The sequence below is a fragment of the Ambystoma mexicanum genome, chromosome 4q, assembly GCF_040938575.1.
Source record: "Ambystoma mexicanum isolate Mex_15411 chromosome 4q, UKY_AmexF1_1, whole genome shotgun sequence".
NCBI classification, from domain to species: Eukaryota; Metazoa; Chordata; class Amphibia; order Caudata; family Ambystomatidae; genus Ambystoma; species Ambystoma mexicanum.
The window spans coordinates 251353600-251375143 of record NC_090928.1 but is presented as its reverse complement, the minus strand read 5'-3'; the positions used below and the strand labels follow the sequence as shown (position 1 = coordinate 251375143).

At 44.6% G+C, this 21544-nt stretch overlaps 1 protein-coding gene across 3 annotated transcripts in view; it reads right to left on the bottom strand.

Annotated features, from left to right (window-relative positions):
- Positions 1-10569, bottom strand: part of ATL2 (atlastin GTPase 2) — an 822570-nt gene extending 812001 nt beyond the window's left edge. For all 3 annotated transcript variants that reach the window (XM_069607814.1, XM_069607813.1, XM_069607815.1), the window contains exon 1: positions 10421-10569. In XM_069607814.1, coding sequence (XP_069463915.1) covers positions 10421-10511 — 91 coding nt within the window. In that variant the 5' untranslated portion in view covers positions 10512-10569. The remainder of the gene's footprint in view (positions 1-10420) is intronic.
- Positions 10570-21544: the final 10975 nt, after the last annotated feature.

Genomic DNA, 21544 nt, shown 5'->3' with positions numbered 1-21544 from the left:
GCACTTAGAATCAGCATTCTAGCTGCATATGTAAAATGTTTAGTTTTATTTGAATGCAGGAACTGGGGAACAAAAAGTGACATTTTATCTGAAACTGGCTTAAAGAGATTCCAATTCTGCCTGGCAACTACCCCCATCAGGAGTGAAACTTGAGTCACAACTGTGTTCCCAGGCCATCTGCCTTTTTGCTGCTCACACTAAGGATATGCCATCTATCTGATAATTGAATTACCTGTGCTCTGCAGGAAAGTGAACAAAGCCCTGTCCTGGCTCAGGCAAAGGTTTTATTGGCAGGAGTCGTAAATGGTCGTAAAAAGTGGCTTCCTCCTGAGGAAAGGGGAGGAGCACTGCCTGTGGGAGCTAGCTGGCTTGGCAGAACTGGATAAACCAGTATTTCTACCTTGTGCTGAGAGGAAACCACACCCCTTTGGAGCCAGAACATAACTTTAAAAAGATGGATCATTCATAGAGCGGACATGTGAAAATTTTCTAAATGATACCATAATTATTGTGATTTTTCTGCCCACAGTTTAAGAGGTTTTTCAACCCGGTGGCATGTTCAGGGGGGTGTTAGCGGAAAAGTGGATATTACTCTAAATGTATGCATGTTAAAAGTCTGAAACTTCATCAGTTAATGTCCATACTCCCTGCGCACATGTATGTAAAGTTGGGTCAATGTCAGAAATTGAAAAATCAATTAAAAAGTGAAATATGTGCCATTTCTGAATGCAAGCTCCCAGGAAGAGCAGAGTTTGAACAGGGGATACCTCCTGTAATGCATGATGGGTGCATATGATTTTAACACAATATGTACCTCTGCAAATATGTATTTGTTTCAAATCTAGATGTGTGTGTAAGTTGACAGGAGGAGTGGACTTTCTGCAGGCTGTAAAATGACATCACTCTGACCCAACCTAGCTCCCCCAATCAAATGATAAATGGAAGTTTGACCAATTAGAAGCTGAGAGAGAGGTAGGGTCAGTGATGCAAGAACACACCCACATTCTAAACACATAAAAGCAGACAGACAGGACAGATAGTGACCTTCAATTCCATCTGCAGCGGGACGCTCTGCCAGAAAAATCCATACTTACCTCCATCAACCTCCAGAAAGCCAAACTAGAGACTTCAATCTATCCAGAACTAAGAGACCAGAGAGAAAGCAGTGCTGTACCCAGAGAGACCCAGACCAGCAGAGAGAGCTGACCCAGATCACTGTGAAGTGCAGAGGCCAGACCAGACCAGACCAGAGTCCAGTTTAAAACCCTGACCAGATCCGTGGCGTGGCCCATTTCACTCAAGAATATAGTGTGAGTACCTAGAAAACTGTGCAGATCCAATCTCCTAGTTAAAATAATATAATTCAATCTATTAACCTAAGTAGAACTGCCTGATAGATCCAAATCTGTCACCTGTCATTTGTAAAGCTGTCACTTGTCATTTTCTAGTTGCAAGCTGCACTTGTCTTTTTGAACTTTAAAATTTCAAATCTGAAAAACGACCTTTATTTAATCGCTCATATCTCCGCGACCGTTTGGGCTAGAGACTTGCAGTAACTTTCATTTGAAAGCTTAGAATCTTAGCTTTGAATCGCACCAAGAACCACCTTCCTACCCCTTATAGTTTTACCGCAATCGCGGAACACGCATCCGCGAATTTTACCGCGATTTGCAAATTTCTCCTCATGTAAAATCGGCTGCTGCTTGCCTTCCATTTGCCAGAAATTCGTTTAACCTGCTAACTATCCCTGCATCATTGCTAGTGTGAGCCTGGACTAATATTAACTAGATACCACTCACCCTGAACCTCTGAAAGGGAATTAAAAGCATTTTTAGCATATTTTTAATTCATTGCCAGCACATATCAAAGCAATTTGGGCCTGTGTTTTCAAACTTCTGTAGTCTAAGCTTGCTGGGGTGAACTGAATCACATTTGATTGCATTTCTGAGAACTGTGTTTTCCTTCCATTTCCTTGCCTTGCATCAAGGGGGGGAGGGGATTGCCAGAGAAAAGTGATTACATTGTTTGGTTGAAATCATTGAGTATTTTCTGTACTGCATTCATTGAATATTGCATCCACCTGAGCTTACATAAAGCATCCTCTACCACATTATACTTTTGTTCCTATTTACCAGTGTGCTACCTTATCCATTTCATGTCAACTCCTTATTGATTATAGAGAAGTGTGCTAGTGCCAGATTCTCCGTTGTTAATCATTATCATATCAGATTAAGTGTGATATTCAATTATTAATTTATTATAAAGGGTGATATATATATATTTTAAATTATCAAATAAACCTTTTAACTTGCAAAACAGAACTACTTCTTGGCTCAGTGGGGTCAGGGGGATTCCAAGAGAGGGGTGTTATATAGGGGTAGTCATCCAGAACGCATGAACTGGACATAAAGATATATCAATAAGGGTTTTCATTCAGTATTATAGACTAGGCGTTGACTTAGCTGTAGTGTTGAATTGAATCCTCTTACAGCACCTACCAATTGAGGGAATAAGCGGGTTGGGCTGGACACCTAGGGGGAAACTAGGTGACTCAGGAGATGTAGTCAGCCTTCAAATCAGGCCTGGAAGAGAATAAGGAGATGGGGATACCTTGAATATGACATTTGCACAAGTATGAGAAAGGGGAAACCCCAGGTAAACACCGAGTGGGTATGCCACAGGTTGGGCTTCACACTGAAGGTACGCTTTGAACACATGACCTGTGTACCACGGTTTAGGGAGGGGTTGGTGGGGCAGGGGGAGTGTCGAGCTGCGAGTCTCCTCGAGACCATAATCGCTAAAACAGCACTGAGTGATGTAATCAAGGTGGATGAGCCAGTCTCATGGCTGCTTGTGGGAGCTGGGGGAAGTTGACCTGATCCAGAGAAACACCCACACAATCTCAATTGACCTTTGGCCAGCGAGAATGGGGTGGTTGAATGAACTGGCCTTGAAGAACCAGACAATATGTTCTGATGCCCCTGGGAAGTATCCAGCCCTCAGTGTACACTACAGTTTTTGTGAAGGTCGCTATCTTGTAGGTGCTGTGTGAATGTCTCCATTCCCACTAGTTCAGGGCGTCTTGTTCCTTCCACTGTGGTGCCTACCTACGGGAGATGAATAAAGGATCGGAGGTCAGCACACATTTAAGTAATGCAAGCTGTTTGCGGGAGGAGTGGGAAGCAATGTGGTGCCACATGGGGACGAGATGAGCTGGGAGAGGGCAGATCCGATTGCTCCAATCATGTTTGGCTAACGTATGTCTAGCTATAGGCTTATGATGTATTCTAACCAGTAAGCTTTGTTGGAACCACAAAGCCGTGAAGGTTGAAGTGGAACGGTTTCCAACTCCAAGAACATTGTATTAGCAGTATAAAAATAATGTTAGCTGTGTGCCAGTTTGTCAGCTCTCAACCAGTTCTGTTACACTGTATGGTTTGATTTGTGCTCGCCCAACTGTAATAAACAGCGTTACTTCTTGCCCAGTGTGTGCTCCTTTTTGGGTTGCAACTACAGACTAAATGAACACTTGCATTGTTCCGGCAACGTCTTTAGAAGAAGTATTCCCCATCACAAGATGTTGCCGATTACAGCTCATGAAGGAAGGTATTCAAAATTAAAATCTTACAACTCCACTGTGCAAACGTTTTTGAACAAAGTGATTGTCCAACAAGGAGGGCAAACCGCAAAGAAAGCAGGAGTATACGCGGTCTTCTAGAGTAGCTTTAACATTGGACTTCAGACCTCATTTCAGTCACACTATTGTATCGCTGAACTGCTATCAATATTGGAAATCATGAAAAGGAAGCAAACACTCCAGTCACTGCTCGCGAACATCAGCAGCTAATACTCAAGACTTGTCACAAGCTGAAAGAAGCACGTAATTCAAACAGACAACACCAATGAACATTGGTCATCAAAAGCAACCAGGATGTTTAAATAACCAAGTGTTCAACTTTCCTGCTAGTTTACTAAAAGTATCAGCAAGAGTCTACCCTGTGGTACCCCAACATGTGCCTTTGTGCCTTGAAGAACTACATTTTCAGAAGTAAAACCATGTTCAGCATGGCCAAGGTCAACTGAAGATGTTCATCGAGAGACTTCACCTGGAACCAAAACCGAAGTGGTGGATGCAACCGGGGGGGGGGGGGGGGGGGGGGGGGGGGGGGGAGAAATTCTGCACATCCAAGGTAGTGTGCTAATGAAGTTTTTTGCACACTGTATTGTGAAGGTGTTGGGTATAGAGCATCTATGGAGAATGTTGCCCCAATGGAGGAGTGGGGGGGGGGGTGAGGTCGTTTCTAATGCCCACAGTGCTGTTGTAGCACCATTAGGACAAAAATGAACAGTGCCTATTCGACGTTGAAAAGATAAAATAAAAAAATTAAGTTTTGAAGTGAAACCTTGAAGCCCTCAGCAATGTTGTGTTGTGCTGAAAAGGGAACCGTAGTTTAAAGACGATAAGCAGCATTCGCACGACACCACACTACAACCAGCAAAAAACAAAAAAGTTGCATTACATGAAAGCAATGATGAAAATTCGAGGCACTTTTTTTTAACTGAGTGAGGAAACCAAACAAGCTGTGGAAACAAATAAAGCGTTATTATTTCGGAAATAAACTTGGCCTACAAAACAGAACAAAATATATGTAAATGTCTACCAACAGCTTCACGCCAAGATGCATACCGCATCAAACATCTGCACCGTCGCACTATTCTTCTTAACATGCATTAATGGGCTTAAAACAAGGGAATCAACCGGTTTTGCATTCAGCAAACTAGCCGTTCGTTTTGCGAACGTAAGCTGCTCTGGGAAACAAAGCAATCGTGCGTGATTGTAACAAATCTTCAGAAATGCTACCGCATTTGCTTCAAGGTATAAAGTCTCGAACTCACATTAAACGCCTTCATGATTTTCTTTTAGTACATTGGTACCCAATCAGGGCACACCTGCGTCGTAAATGCCTGCACACGTGGTTCTATAGCAGCTGAATTCACAAAGCACTACACTTGAGATTTGTTCTCTGGTTGTACGCTACAGAAAGTAGGTCAGAATAAATGAAGAGCTACAGCACGCCACTGAAATTAGAGCAAGGAGCTGCCAGCGCAACACTGCTACGCCGTGTATCAGATTCCAAGAACTGCTCAACCCCACCCCCTAAAGCTGGACCTGGAACAGCAGCAGGCCTGAATCATGAGCCGCAAACCAACAGAGGACAACATATTAGAGAGCAGAACGGGGCTCGGACTGGGTATACAATTGGTTCGACATTGAAAAATGGGGGCGGCAATCACAAATCATTCGTTGCCACGAGCTATGCATGTTGGGTGAATACCAGTGATCAAACCGAAATGCTGCAGGTTGCACAGCAAGAGCCCTTCGGCATGCCCAAGGTGTGTGCAGCCGCCCAGAGCAGAGACTGGGAGCTCGCATGCAGCAGCTGCCACATGTAAACAAAATAAAACTGTATTGCGCCGCTTCCAGGCACTAGGCTAATTTTCTTCCTGTTACGGCGAGGCTGCACTGTTCCATCCGAACACACTGCAACACTACAAACAAATACCTTTCCCTCTCCGCGGACTCAGGAGCCACTGCACAAGAGGTCTCACTTTAAATACTTGTCACGCTCTTTTTGTTTTGGCAGTGTTTCTAAAGTGGAGGCCATTTAGACGTGATGGTTCATTTAGACTAAAAATTCGCACTTTTATTCTGAACACACAAGCACTAAGTAGCTTTCTAAAACATGTAATAAAAGTGTTCTTTCACCTGTTCTTATTTGACACGGATAAAGCTTAATTTTTTGGCAGAATGTCACATTTTCCTCACATCATTTGTAGCCTCCTTTTGTCAAACAAAAAAAGCAACTAAGTGATCTTTTCAAACATTCTTTGTTTTTAGACCAAGTCCTGAAAGTATATTCATAAAACCCACAAGCCATATGCTTTAGCCTTTCACTGAAATGTATGCTGCTATATTTTAGAGGGAAGAAAACAACGCTACAGCAGTACTCTTACTCGAGATATTTCTAGAAGTATCTATACACAATGCCCGAGAACTTATAATTATTGGTGTACTTTTCAACTCTTCTTATAGAGCAGAGTATGCCTAAGAAACCTGGGAGTGGGGATAGGGAAGGGAGGAGAACCGGGTCATGACTACAATATACACCAAAAAAAACAGGAGTACAAGTGTCAAGTTGCCAGCTATTAGCCAGCCATTAAAAAATTACACTCGACACCTCCATTCTACACATACGCACTTCAGATGTTTTCAAATCAAGGCTATACAAAGAACCGTTGGAAACTACATCTGGGAAGATGTATGCTCAAATACCAGAGTTGCAGATTGGTCTCAAATCCCGACTTGACCAAAGAGCGTGCGCTCTCTGGCAAATCAGGTTATACATCTACAGTGGCAACTTGTCCCCAACGACCAACGAGGCGCCAATCGCCACCCATTATGGAGGAGCCACAATTGAGACAACAAAAGCAGTTTGCAATTATCACTTGCCCAGCACAGATGCAGTCAGTGGTTCATGAAAGGCCAGGGTTCTTCCTCAGCCTTACATGGCTCATTGGGCAAGCAGGCCTAGGAATTACATGGACAAATGTGATTAGGTGGCGCTCCTGCACCTCAACACATTTCAATGGTCTGGACTCAAGTTTCTAGTGATCCGGCTCCATCGTGCATGTGCATTTATCACGAAGTGTGACGTGAGGGTGCAACATGCCCAGGAGCAGCTGAGGAGTCGTCGTCAAGTCCAGAGCTGAAACAGATTTTTTTTTTCCATGTGGGTATGCATACATGGTGTTGTGTCTGTTGAATAAGTGCAGGCATGAATGCATGCACGTGTGAACGAGTATGCAAACGATATGTATGTGAATGAGAAGCTAATGTGCAAGTGACGCTGTGTGTGAATGGGTATGAACATGTGTACAGGTCCCAAAAGCAAGGCTGGGAAGCATTAGGTCAGTGCATTGGCAGGTTTAGTTGCCATTATATTGGCAAAGCCAACTTGATGAGTGTTCTTATATGGGGTTAGAGGGGAGAATACATTTTAGAGAGCATGGATGTTTTCTTATAGCATGACATTTTACTAGCATCATGGGCCAAGCCAAAATACTATGTTCTTAATTGGAATACTGGTTTATGTTGGTACAGCCACTGCAGACATCTTCGTACAGTGCATTATTTATGTATTAAATTAAAGCCTGGGCAAAGACACGAGTAAACTTATTTAGCCATACTGGCCTACATTAACATGGCCATGTCTTACCATGACATGGCATTGTATACTGACATTCTGGGCAAAGCCAACAAGAGTAAGTTCTTATGTGGGGATACTGGCATATATTGGTGTAGCCAGTATGGACATGTATAGGCACAGTCAACATGATTATTTTCCTCCTACACTGGAAGAATAGTGTTACATATTGTGGGCAAAGGCATCATGAAAATGAGTTTGAAAACACCCCTGTGCACCGTTGGCAATTTGACATCCATTGGAATTTTTCATGTGTTAACTCACAAAATCAAAAAAGTAAACTGTGTGGCTGTTTACCCAATTGTTCACAGAAAGTGCTGTAAAATGTACAGTCAGTATTTAAAAGATTCTCTGGGGATGGGGCGGGTAATGTGGGATAAGGAGACCCCTCCCGCCAACCCACGTTGGTCGGCTCAGGCTCCCTTGCTACACTCAGACGCACCCATATTGACAGACACCACCAAAATTGCAATTCCCAAAATTCAATAAGCCCACACTGTCCCCTGCCCAAAAAAAGCTCAGGATATCGCCACAGATAAGTGCCCATTAGTATACTTTATAACAAAATGTGTCGTTTGACCGCATCTAGAAAACTGATTTTAAATGGAATTTATAGGATCCCCCTCAAATATTCATTCATGTCTCAATATGCGACATCATTTTCATTGATGTGATACTATTTGCAAATTAGTGAGATCACACATCTCGACACCTGGTGCAACCAAATCTTAGGGGAGGCACTGACAGTGCATCAACTCATTTAAGTGTCCAACCCTTGACACATGGACTGGCCCTTTGGACATTGCCTTTTCCAAGCCTGCCCACGAAAGACCAGCGTATCCAAGGAGCCCTTTCTTTACAGAGAGGTAGTGCGGCCTTCCAAAACGGAACCTACTGCGTATACAAAGAGACCATTACCTTACTGTACTATGACAAAGTATAATTTGAGGTGCACCGACTAGTGGTTGTTGATGCACAATTGTAGCCACAGACCAAAAATAAAAATTCAAGGCCATGTATTTTGATGCGTGCTCGTGCAGAGGTACAATAGCAGGAAAGGGAGAGTCCTCAAAACCACTAACAGTCAGGTGATGATCATCCGCAACTCACGCATCCAGATGCACTCCCACAGGATGTGCCTGCATGCCACTTCTCAAACTATCACGGTACAACAGTCCCACTATAATGCAAGGAGGGGGTTATTTGAAATTTGTATTTATTTAGTGCTGTCCCTATCCAGATGGTCCCAGAGCAACTTACATGGCTCAAGTACTGTAACGATGGGAGTTGAAAAAAGAAGTTGAACAATGTTTACAGGAAAAGAAGATTAGGATAGACCAGTGATAACAGGAGGGGGCAGTGTTATACGTGGGGAAACTGGTACGTTTTGAGACTTTCTGAACGCAGTGATGGAGAATGCAGTACGTATGTGGAGAGGTAGGGTGTTTCATGCCACAGGTGCCCAGTCGGTAAATGCGAGTTTGCAGAGTAAAATGTGTAGGCTGGCTTGTCTGGTGCGGGTAGAGTAGCCGAAGCTGCACGCTTCCCCTCCCTGCACAATGAACCCGGACAAAAGGACACTGCTTAATATCCTACTTCCTAAGAGGAGTATTACCTATATAGGCTAACGGGACCATCTGTATATTTTCCAATGGTCCCTACCTATACCTATGACGTGTTGTTACTGCCCAAGTAGGTCACCAGGACTTGAAATTGCTAGGAGCATGAAGCCACCCAGTCCCTCCTTGTAGCAAAATAGAGTGTTTCTAGCTTGACACCAGAAGTTACCTTGAGGTACTTTTGACTCCCCAGACCAAACGCTGCCACACAAACAATCAAAAAATGAATGTAATTGTTTGGGTACGTGTATAACAAAAGTGTAAAATTAAACAAAGCATAATACCCGAGAGAACTGACAAAAACAGTGTTTGTATTACTCACTTACTGGGGGATGCCCCATACCCAGAAGGCTACATTTAGCTCTTGCTCATCAAATCTTTATTTCAATCTCTGCATACCTACAATGCCTCATGAATGGCATTGGTGTACAAACCGATGGGGAAATAGTAGTTATAAAACTTAATAGCCATAGTTACCAAAAGTGGCATTAATCATAGCCAGCTATATAGTACCCAGCGAAGCCATGCCTCACTGTGTGGAGAGCCACAATTCTTCTCACATTAGTTTTTCTATGCAAAGTCCAAACGAATTTGGTTCGTTCGCGCTTATTTAAAGCACTCGCAATTGGCAGACAAGGCCCGCAAGTGCAGAGAAATATAACTTGCCATGGATCAAGTGGTGCTGTCTCATAGAGATACCTAAAAAAAATAAAATAAAAACGAAGCCACTCTGCGTATAAGATATCCTTGGGCATCTTCTACAACGTTTCACCTCAAGGGGTGAGAAGTCCATTTTACACACAACTCTTTCTATTTAAGAAAGAGGCAGGGTTTTTTTTCTCCACTTTTAAAGAAACATTTTGCTATTCTATATTTTTTTTCTTTAATTCCCTCTCCAAAAATATCCAATTCTGCAAGTCAACGGGCACACTGAATTCCCTCACTGGTTAACTGGAAGAAAAAAAACCTGTAGGTTGATCGCAAACACTGACGTACGATTATACCGCTAATGTACCCACAGCCAAAAGAAGCGGGCATTCTCCGCCGCTTTACAGTGGAGGACAGGCGGCCTTATAGCAGGACAGGTGCAGGGAATGACAGACACGGCTGCGCGAGAACTACTGACCGTTGTAGCGGTGTGGGTGGTAGCGAGAATATCCCAGGGACAAATAAAGGGTGCGTGTCAGGGACAGAATGACACCTGGCAGCATGGGGATCCCATGCTGCCGGATTAAAAATCAAAAAGGTAAAAAGGGTGAGGGCAGGGATCGGGCGAGACTAGTTGACAGGTGCGAGCCAAAAGGTCCCCGTATGTGCGCCAACTCTCCCCGCCCCCATTCCATTGGTGGCACTGGCCAGTATCTTTGCACCACATCTGAGCCGTTGAGGGGCCAGAAGCGCGCTCACCATCCTCAGTCCACAGTGAAATGCAAGAGCCACTGTGCCCCCGCAGCTGACACCACTGAGCATTCACCCGCAAACGGCCAGCGACACTATATCGCAAGGTGGCGGCCACAACAGCAAAGCAAGCCTCACCTTCTGGCTGGCACTCCTCCATAATGTGATTGGCCTGAATACCCTGGCGGCCGGAGCCTGAGCGATGCCTCAGCGCGCTACCCTCCGCCATTTTGCTTTTTCTGTTTTAAAATTAAACTCTTGCTTGACGTCAGAAGTAGGCCGGTCTCTGCTCCCGGTGCCTTATGAAGCAGTGTTCTGCCGCCTCTGTTATACTTATTCGCCGGGTCCTGGCGCCCGCCGGTTACGTCGCCTTCACCTTGACCTGGGACTGTGGTCGCGTTGGGACGTGCGGTGTCTGCCCCTGAAAAAGATTCCGTGAGTTTAACTGGCTACTTGCGACTCAGGCTTTGGAGTGCTGAATCCATTGCCGTTTTTAAAAGCTCAGAGTCTCATACCTGGGAAGTACATTTTTTTTCCCTCCAAAACATATGTTTTAGTCCAAAACCTGCCGTAAGAGTCTACTTTATAATTGAAGTCCAAAAACACGGACTAAAGAAGAAAAGGGTCACCAAGTCTCTTATATACAAACATTTGCGATAACCGAGAGGAAAGTTGAACGATTTTTTTTTTATGTTTAATCATTTTTATTCATATTTCCAAACATTACAATTAATTAAAGAATACTTAAGTTGATTACATAGAAGATTTCATGAAACTTGTCACAATGGATAACACATTTTTGGGGGGATAAAATACATTTTAGTTAAACCAAGTATTATGTTTCAACGTAATGCTTATAAGATTAAAAATATTAGCAAAATGGGGTAAAACGGACAGGGGAGACGAACAAGACAAACATAGATACAAAAAAAGGAAAGAAGAGGAATGGGGCTACCACAATTTGAGGTAAAATTTGTATTTTACATTAAATATGTAAAGAGGTTCCATTTGGCATTACATATGGGTAGATTTTTACAAGATAAAGCATACATGTTTTCAATTCTATGGAAAGAACAAATAGAATTCTATGTCAAGACTGGAGGCTCTGATTATGCTTCTCTTTCCATTTTACTACTTCAGCAGCAAAGTACAAACCAATAAAACATGATAACAAAACTCAATAAACTACAATAACCATTGTTTTAGAGTGTTTGGTAGTTCTGTTCTTATTGGTCCTCAAGCTGGCCAAGTGATAATTTCAACAAATCAGAATAGTTTTTGTCCACAAATCACACTGCCCTTATACTTTACTTCCTCTTTCTTTGCTGCTCTGCAGCGAGGTAAGTGCCCTATTCATTATTCTTATTATGAATGTGTGTTGAAGTGACTGTGTGTGGAAAGGCAAACTTGCACGCACACGGCTGGTGCTCCGGCGACCGCAACCTCAGAAAGGAACCACAGAGGGCACTACGGTCACGGAAGGGGGAGCGTGACAGGACCATGTAGTTCCGGCGCTCCCACCATTCCAGGGACCGTTAGACAAGTGTAATATCATTAGAGCGATCGTTCCGCAAACATATCTTTATAATTTCTGATCTCCAGGAGTCAGGAGACAAAATCATCTCATTTTGCTCCAGAGCGTAACGTTCTATATAATTGCGCTACGCGACTAGAGAACACAGCGCCCCTGCAGGCCACAGAGAGATACTGCAACACTAACAGTGACTGGCACAGGCACAGTCCCAGGTAAAACCTGCTATATCATATATATATATTTATATATAACTGAAACAAGCTAGGCAATCACTACAATATATATATTTTTCAATCTCCAAGAGACTATAAAAACTCCTGGCATATTAAAAAAAAATCCCCAGTGTTCTGTGCAGACATGAGCTCCTCCAGTGATGAAGGAAAGGCTAACATTAGCCAGAAGAGGAGCCATTCAGAGATGACTCAGGTCCTCCAAAAAGCCCTGGGGGCCTCTTTGGGACAAGGGCCACGGCAGATAGCTCTGATGGAGGACTGGCTCAAGCTCTCACAGGGCCCTGAGGAGATTAAAGGGCTAAAAGCACAGGGGAAAACAAAAGGGGGCAGAAAGGCAGCCCGCAGTGCAGAGGAAGCCCACACTGTCAGAATCCTTAAGAGCTAAACACTGTTGAACTCGTCGTGAAGAAGCGAGTTGTTCCTACCAATGTGATTCTCAGGGGTACGATAGGACAGACTGAGAAACCAATTGGTCGAAAAATGTTATGGACACACTGGAAAAACACAGATGGCTGTAGGGAAAAAACACGAGCGGTTACCAATTGTATCAGGCAGCATAAAACAGATACCAAAGTTAGTCACTTAGCACAAATTGCACAAGCTGATATATCTTGAAGCATTGACGGCCACCAACACCAACGTTTGAGTAGCTCCAGGGTCTTTCGAGGACCGGGGTGACCTGCGATGGCAGCGTCATGACACAACGCAATGGCTGCATAGCGAGTATTATTATCGGGCATATATACTCGACCTTGGACATATGGTAGATTTTGGACAATGTCCATGGCGTTGGAGAGCCGTTTTTAATGTGGGTTGCAACACACAACCACAAACCACTTGTGTGGGCAATATCCGGGACCCATCCTCTATACGTGAAACTGGCTCCCCATGAATTCTAAATAAAGCGTCGGCCTTGGAATGCAACACCCCTGGGCGGTAAGTCAGGACAAAATTATACATAGAAAAGAACTCATGCCAACGGGCGTGCCTGGCATTGGTACAAGTCAATGATTGCAAGGCCAATAGGTTTCTATGGTCTGTGTATACTTGAACAGGAGTATCCGTACCCAGGAGATGATGCCGCCATACTGTAAACACTTCTCGAACCGCCAGTAATTCTCTTTCCGTGATGGGTAGTTATGCTCATAAGGTGTTAGCTTACGTGAATGGTAAGCCACTGGGTGAAGATCGCCTGAATCAGAACAAGGCTGTGATAAAACCGCTCCTACTTCTACATCAGAAGCATCTGCCTCTACATAGAAGGGTTGTTTAACGTCAGGATGTAGCAATACAGGAGCAGAGGTGAAGGCTGATTTCAGAGCCTCAAATGCTTGTTGGGCCTTATCGTTCCAAACAAACTGTTTCTTGTTGCTAGTCAGCTCCGTGAGAGGAGTTGCAATAGATGAGAAATGCCTGATAAAACGGCGGTAAAAGTTAGAAAAGCCTTAGAAGGATTGTAACGCCTTCCTAGTAGAAGTTATCGGCCAATCCAAAACAGCCTTAACCTTATTTTTACTCATTTGAACTCCTTGACTAGTGATGTCATATCCAAGGAATTCAACATGGGCGACATGGAAAACACATTTTTCCAACTTCAAAAAAAGCTGGTTGTCTCGCAGACTTTGTAAAACTTCAGAGACATGTAGCACATGTAGTTCCATAGATGGAGAATAGATGAGTATATCATCGAGATAAACAATGACAAACCTGTCTATCATATCACGAAGGACATCATTAATAAAGTTCTGGAAAGTGGCTGGGGCGTTACAGAGTCCAAATGGCATCACCAGATACTCAAATAGACCGTATCTGGTCTTGAACGCTGTTTTCCATTCGTCGCCACAACAAATCCTCACCAAATTGTAGGCCCCCCCTAAGATTTAACTTAGTAAAGATCACCGAGGAACCCAACTGGTCCAACAAAACGGAAATCAGAGGGATGGGGTATTGGTTCCGTATTGTGATCGAATTAAGTTCACGGTAGTCGATACAGGGTCTCAGCTCGCCTTCTTTCTTTGGTACGAAGAACAAAGGAGAAGCAAACGGAGACTGTGAAGGACGGATAAACCCCAGTTCCAGGGCCTTGTCTAGGTACTCCTTCAGAACAGCATCCTCCTTTTGAGTAAATGAATAGATGCATCCGATGGAACCTTACCATCAGTTTTAGATCGATCGGACAGTCGTATGGCCTATGCGGGGGCAGTTTTTCAGCCTTTCCCTTATCAAACACGTCTTTAAACTTGGCATATTCTACAGGCAGGATGGTATTTATAACACCCCCAATTGTGGCTGCAGAATCCAACAAAGCCTGACTAGGACCTGTCGTTCCGGAGCCAACCGAATTACAATGCATAAGACACTGCTGAGAGTTAAAGGCAATAGCACCAGTACCCCAGTCAATACTTGGGTTGTGTAATTTAAGCCATGGTAATCCGAATATCAACTTAAATTGTGGTGCCGTAATAACATAGAAAGTGATGATTTCTGAATGTTCATCACCAACAGTCAATTGAAGGGGTATGGTCTGCTCCGTTACCAATCCAGAAAGAAGAGTAGTTCCATCAACAGCATTAACCATTTCTGGAACTTCCTTAGGGAAAAGAGGTAAATCCCATTTCTGGACATACTGAGCATCAATGTAATTTCCGGTAGCCCCGGAGTCCAGGATAGCCTCCGAATTCCAGGGTACTCCCTGTGGATAGACCAAAGTGGTACTTACAGTAAAAGGCATAGACACACAGGAACCCTGCGAATGACCGCTCGGCATAGGGGTTCCTTCTACTGCCGGGCTTTCGTGTTTCCCGATTTGAGAGGTTTTCTGGGGCAAGCACGAAGCAAATGACGAGAGGACCCGCAATAAAAGCAAAGATTGTTTCGTCTGCGATTTTCCCGCTCTTCAGTTGACAAAGGGCCTCTAACTGCACCTATTTGCATAGGCTCCTCCTGGCTTGACATGGGAACAGATAGACCAACGGGGGCAGTTGGAGTTGATCTTTTTTCCCCCTTCCTCTCGGCCCTTCGGGCGTCAATCTGGAGCACTAAATCCCGAAAATCAGGAAACGAAGTAGGAACCACAGGCACTGTTGCTATAGTGTCCTTAAGAGAATCTGATAATCCCTTATAGAACAATGTCGCCTTTTTCTCCTCTGGCCAACCAGTCTCTGCGATCAGTTGAATATATTTGGCAAGATAAGACAAGAGAGGAGTATCTCCCGGGCGAAGATTTAACAGTTCCAAATCAGTGGCCTGTGTTTTGTATTGAGTATCAAAAACCCGAGTCATAGCACTAATTAAGGCGTCACAGTCAAACAATAAAGGGCTCCCTTGTTCCAACAAAGGGTTCACCCAAACTGCGGCCATACCTCCAAGATTAGACAAGACAAAGGCTGCCTTAGTAGGGGCATCAGAAAACTAGGAAGGCCGGCACAAGAAATGTAACCTGGACTGATTAATGGAGGTCCTAAATGTTTTAGGGTCACCCAAAAACCTTTTCGGGGGGAGCTAGAGGGAACTGAGCTGCCATATAAACTGGGGCAGTGTCAGGTATAGCTGAGGCTCCCGCCTGGCCTGAACCAGAGGCGGATGGCAAAGACTGGGACCCAATGGTAACCTCCCTTAATCCGGCCTGCATTTTATCAATGCGCCGATGGGTGTCAGTGTGTGCGGCTGTCATATCAGCACGAAGATCAGCCACTAACTGAACTAAAGTAGCCAACGGATCAGCTGCAGTGTCCATTAGTAGGCTTCTGATTCTGTCAGAATCCTTAAGAGCTGAACACTGTTGAACTTGTCGTGAAGAAGCGAGTTGTTCCTACCAATGTGATTCTCAGGGGTATGATAGGAGAGACTGAGAAACCAATTGGTTGAAAGATGTTATGAACACACTGGAAAAACCCCGATGGCTGTAGGGAAAAAATGAGCAGTTACCAATTGTATCAGGCAGCATAAAACAGATACCAAAGTTAGTCAAAACCCCAACCTGAGGAAGAATGCAGAAAATGCCAAGAAGGTAGTTGTACAAAAATAATCGGCCACCAAGGAGGGTGGAATCTGTAGACAATAAGGAATAGTTTTAATTTCACAAGATTATAATGAAAGATAGAAAGCAAGAAAAAGGTGGAAACTCTTACCAGTGTGTGTGGTGTAGGAGTTGTTACCGGATCGTGCCTTGTCCGTGTAGTTCTTTGGAAAGCAGAATCCAATTCAGTGAGATGTGTCTCAGATGGACCTATCCCGATGGCACGAGGACGCCTAAGGTGCCAAGGCAGTCTCTAGTCCAGCACCAAATCCTATCTCCGCCGGCACGAGGATGCCTAAGGTGCCAAGGCAGTCTCTAGTCCAGCACCAAATCGTATCCCCGCCGGCACGAGGACGCCTAACACATCATCCAGAGGGAAGCGGTCCTTTCAGATGACAGGAGAAAAGATCTGTGAGACAAGTAATAATAAGCAGCGCTCAGATACCTGAGGGTTCGTAGTGCTATATAAGTGCCTAATTATTATTATTATTATTATTATTATTATTATTATTATTATTATTATTATTATTATTATTATGTATAGAAGCAAGCTGAAAACAGAGTCCAGGAAAAGGTAGAAGACACAGAAGCAAGAGGAGCTCAAGGCAATATAGCGGTCAGAAACCAGCCAAGGTCACAATACCAGATCTGGGCAGAATTACAAGAGTCACAAAACAAGACAATCAAAGAGCGGTCTGAGGTCTGTGTACCAAAGGAAGCAGCAATGCGAGGGCAATCCGAAAGAAATAACAGGATACAGGCCGAGGTCAATAAAACAAGAATCCAACCAGGAAAACGCTGCTGTCGAAAAGATACAATCAGAAGCGCTGAATGGAAGCGGAGGAGGAGTTAAATACCGGAGTTCCGGCAATATTCCGATCACGTGATCCAAAACGTGCTGAATCACGTGGGATGCGACGTGTCCACGCCGACCATGACAGGAGCGTCTGTACGCGCTGCCTCGCGGGTGACACACAGACCTCCGCAGCGCTCTGGCAGCCGACACAGTCCACTGCTGCCCGCAAGGTGAAGGGCTCAAAGAGGGCAAGTCGTGAGTCGGAACCCGCGTTCTGACACACATCCCTCCGGGCACACCACTGAGGAAGAAGGGTGGTAAGAGAAGGAGAGTGAGATCCAAGGTGGGGCCTAGCAGGTGGCAAGATAAATCCCAGACACTTCTGATGGAGATGAGGACTGGGAGGAGGAATATTCAGAGGAGGAGGTATATTCCATATCTTCCTCAGAAGAAGAAGGCCAGAAAGCACCAAAGAAAAAGAGGAAGGAGGAGACAGAGGAGGACAGTGCAGGGGACGATTTTGATCCAGATGCACTGATCCACCCACGTTCTTCCGAATGGGAGCCGCCTAAGAAAATAGCGGCCTACCTGAGAAAGCACCTGAGGGCGACCCTAGCTAAAGAGGCTAGGAGTAAGATAAGGGCAGAATGCCCTAGACCTCACATCCCAGAGGGTGCGGCAGAGACACCCGAGATCGATGAGAAAATGATCACGTTCATGAGCAAGTACACTAAGGACGTGATAAAAGGACTAGATGGGTCCGGGTGATCATGCCAGGACAAAATGTTGGACATGACAGGGCGCGTCACCAAGATACTGCAGATTGGCGAAGAAGCCAGAGAAAAGGGAGAACCGGTGGACCCAGCGATTCTGATCGGGTGGGCCCAGAGGGCAATCTGTATGTTAGGTAACGCCAACCATGCGATTACCATGGAGAGAAGAAGATCTCTTCTAGTAAAGATAGATCCAAAGCTAAGTGAACTAGCTTCTTCGGAGTCAGCATCGACTGTAAAGGGAAAGCTCTTCGGAGATTCCTTTATTAAAGAGCTAACAAAGTTCACTAACTTCTATGCAGTGTTGGACAAAGCACAGGCTTCACTCAAGCGAGTGTTTGTAAGGCACATTTTCGGGAGGCCCAGCAGTGGCAGGGGTCGCTCGGCTGGCCGGTTCCCCTTTAAAAGGCCCTACCAAGACAGAACGCAGTGGCGAGAACAAGAGGATCAAAGGCAGACCCCTTTCTTCCCATCAAGGGGTCAAGGAAGGGGTAGAAACTGGCGACACAGAGACCATCAACAAAACACGCCAGGTGAGAGCAAACAGGCCACAATTTATTACCCCAGCAGTAGGGGGGAGAATAGCAGGGCTTGTAGAAAATTGACACACTATCTGGGGATACTTGGATAATAGAAACTGTGCAAGGTTTTCACATAGATTTTATCGAGATACCTCAACAGAGGAACCCTCCAAGGGATTTAGAGCCGAACAAAGATGACAAATTACTACTAGAGGAAGTGCTGAGAGGGCTAGAAAGCAAACATTCCATAAGACAGGTAACAGATTCCTCAGGAGGTTACATAAGCAACATATTCCTTGTGAAAGGGAAACACAAGGTAAGACCAATTATAAACTTGAAGGGTTTGAACGAATTGGTGGTGTACAGACACTTCACAATGGAAGGGATACACCAGTTAAGAGATACCCTAATTCAAGGAGATTGTCTCACCAGAATAGATCTAAAGGATGCTTATCTAACTATACCCATAGCAGAGGAACATTGCAGATTCCTAAGGTTTATCTGGGGAGAGTCGACATGGGAATTTCGATGCCTGCCCTTGGGCCTGGCATCCGCACCATGGTGCTTCACCAAGATAATGAAGCCAGTGGTGACGCACCTCAGGAGTCAGAGAATAAGACTCATAATATACCTAGACAATATATGTCTGATGTGTCAGGAGATAGAGGCACTTCAAGTACAGGTGTAGATGACAATAACATTATTAGAGGACCTGGGCTTTCTAATAAATTGGGAGAAATCCAAGATAATGCCGGAACAGTCAATGGAATTTCTGGGGTTCATAGTGGACTCTGTTCAGGGATCACTCAGCCTACTCATTACCAAGTGAACGATATCAAAAAACAGTTAAGACACACCGTAGCGAGAAAGAAAATGTCGCTGAGGGACATTGCAAGGTTAGTGGGTCAACTAGCGTCATCGATCAAGTGATATTCCCAGGACCCCTACATTACAGGGCATTCCACAGACTAAAGATCAGACACCTCAGGAGGGGCACATCATACAAAACAAACGTTATTATCTCCCAAGCGTGAGGGAAGAATTAGAATGGTGGCTACACCACATGGATGCATGGAACAGGGCGGCCATTTTTGGCTCATCCCCGAACCTGATCATTGAATCCGACATCAGCAGATGGGGCCGGGGAGCCCGATGTGAGAACCTGTTGAGAGGGTGCAGGTGGTCGGACCAGGAGACGACTCTCCATATCAACTCTCTGGGGTTACTGGCAGAGTCCTTCACAGTGACATGCTGCACTCAGGAGAAGGCACAATATTGTGTCCTGCTCAAAATCAACAATGTCTCGGCAGTCAGGTACATAAACCGACTGGCAGGAACAAGATCCAAACTACTGGCGAACTAGCGAAATATTTTTGGTAACTATTTCTTCACAGGAAATTGTCAGTGACGGCAGAGTATTTGCCGGGCCATCAGAACGAGGTGGCTGACTGGAACTCCAGATACCTCATGGACGCCAGCGATTGGAAGCTGGATGAGGAGGTATTCCAAGAATTAATGACTCGATGGGGACCATGCCAGGTCAACCTTTTTGCATTGAGACTGTACAAACAACTAATCCTGTTTTTCAGCTGAAGACCAGACCCAGGGTCGGAAGCGACAGACGCCTTCCTTCAACCATGGGGTCAACAAAAAAACTACACGTTTCCTCCTTTCTCCATGATAGCGAGGACGCTAGCCCAAGTGAGGCGGCAGAAAGCATCTCTAGTTATAGTGACACCAGGCTTGAGGGGACAAGTGTGGTTCCCCAGTCTGCTGGAATTATCACACCAAAACCCAATAGCTCTACCCAGGGAGGAGTTCGTTGTACGAGACCCCAGGGACCTCAGCCATCCACTAGTGAGACCAGGCAGACTCAATCTAATCGCACGGGCGATTTCAGGAGATCTTGTGCTAGGCAAGGACTATCGAATGAGGCTGAAATCATCATTAACGAATCCTGGGCCCCAGGAACACACATGGCTTACAAGTCTGCATGGGCTAGATGGAGTAGCTGGTGTTTGGAGAGGGATATCCATCCCGATGGAACAGATGTAGTACATGTAGCCAATATCTTAGCACAGATGGCAGCCCAAAAGAAGGCATATGGAACAATCAATACGGCCAGGTCAGCGATATCAGCAGGGCATCCCAGGATCAAAGGCATCGCGATAGGAGAATACCCCCTGATTTATAGACTGATAAAGGGAGTAAAGATGACTAGACCCCTTAGTGAAAAATATACTCAATTGTGTGATCTAGACACAGTTTTGAAATTATTTCTATCATGGCCAGACAACCAGGAACTATCCAGGAAGGCCATTTCAGGCAAGCTAGCCATGCTACTATGTCTATTGGCTTGTCATCAGACATTTGAGCACTGGAGATCACCAGGAAGAGTGTGTCACCCGAACAGAGTGACATTCCTCTTAACAAGGAGTACTAAGTCAGGCTTGAGATCCATATCTTATGAATCCTTTCCGGGACAACCAAAATTATGCCCTGTGAGATGCTTATCAGCATATGAGGACATGACAAGGGAAGTGAGACCTCCAGGAGTATCACAGTTACTAATAGCGATTTGTAAACCTTTTAAGGCCATAACACCGGTTACCCTAGCCAGGTGGCTTATATGGGTGATGGAACAGGCAGGCATTGACGTAGTAAAATATATCCCTTAGCAAGAGGAGTGATGGCTACTAAGGCATTCAACATAGGAGCCAGAGTGGAAGACATTATGAGGTCTGCAGATTGCTCAAATGAATCGACCGTTAAAGGATTTTATTTTAAACCAACAGAACGTGTGGCATCGTCAGTGGTGAGTAAGCTTTGAACAAGCATAATCCGAGCCTCCGGTCTTGGCATAGAATTCAGATTTTCACAGTGGTCGAAGTGTACGAAAAGAAGTAGTGGAACTATGTTCCCTGCTGGCCTGCACCCACTCCCCACAAACCCCATCGCAACACCCTCCCCCACACACAATACACACCCCCAAACAATTGCACCTGCTGTTTAAGGGGACATTCAGTGCATTGCACTGAAAGTGAAGGTTTCAACTTTTCAACTTCTTCCTACACTTTTATTTTAAAATGAAACCATTCCGGAACGGTTTCTTTTTAAAACAAAAGTATAGGAGCTGTAGAAGGTAATTTAAAAAAGTAGAGGAGCACCGCTCCCGACCGCTCCCGCTCACTTCGACCACTGGATTTTCAACACATTCGTTCAAGAAAGTCATAGTTCTATTAAAGACACAGAGGCGAAGGATTATCCCAACCTATCAATAGTAATATCAACTAATGAAATTAAAACGTATGTAAATGCTTTAGATGTTTTTCTGCAATGTTTTTAAATGGTTTATGATGAATAGATTAAAGTGTTATATGTCTTGTT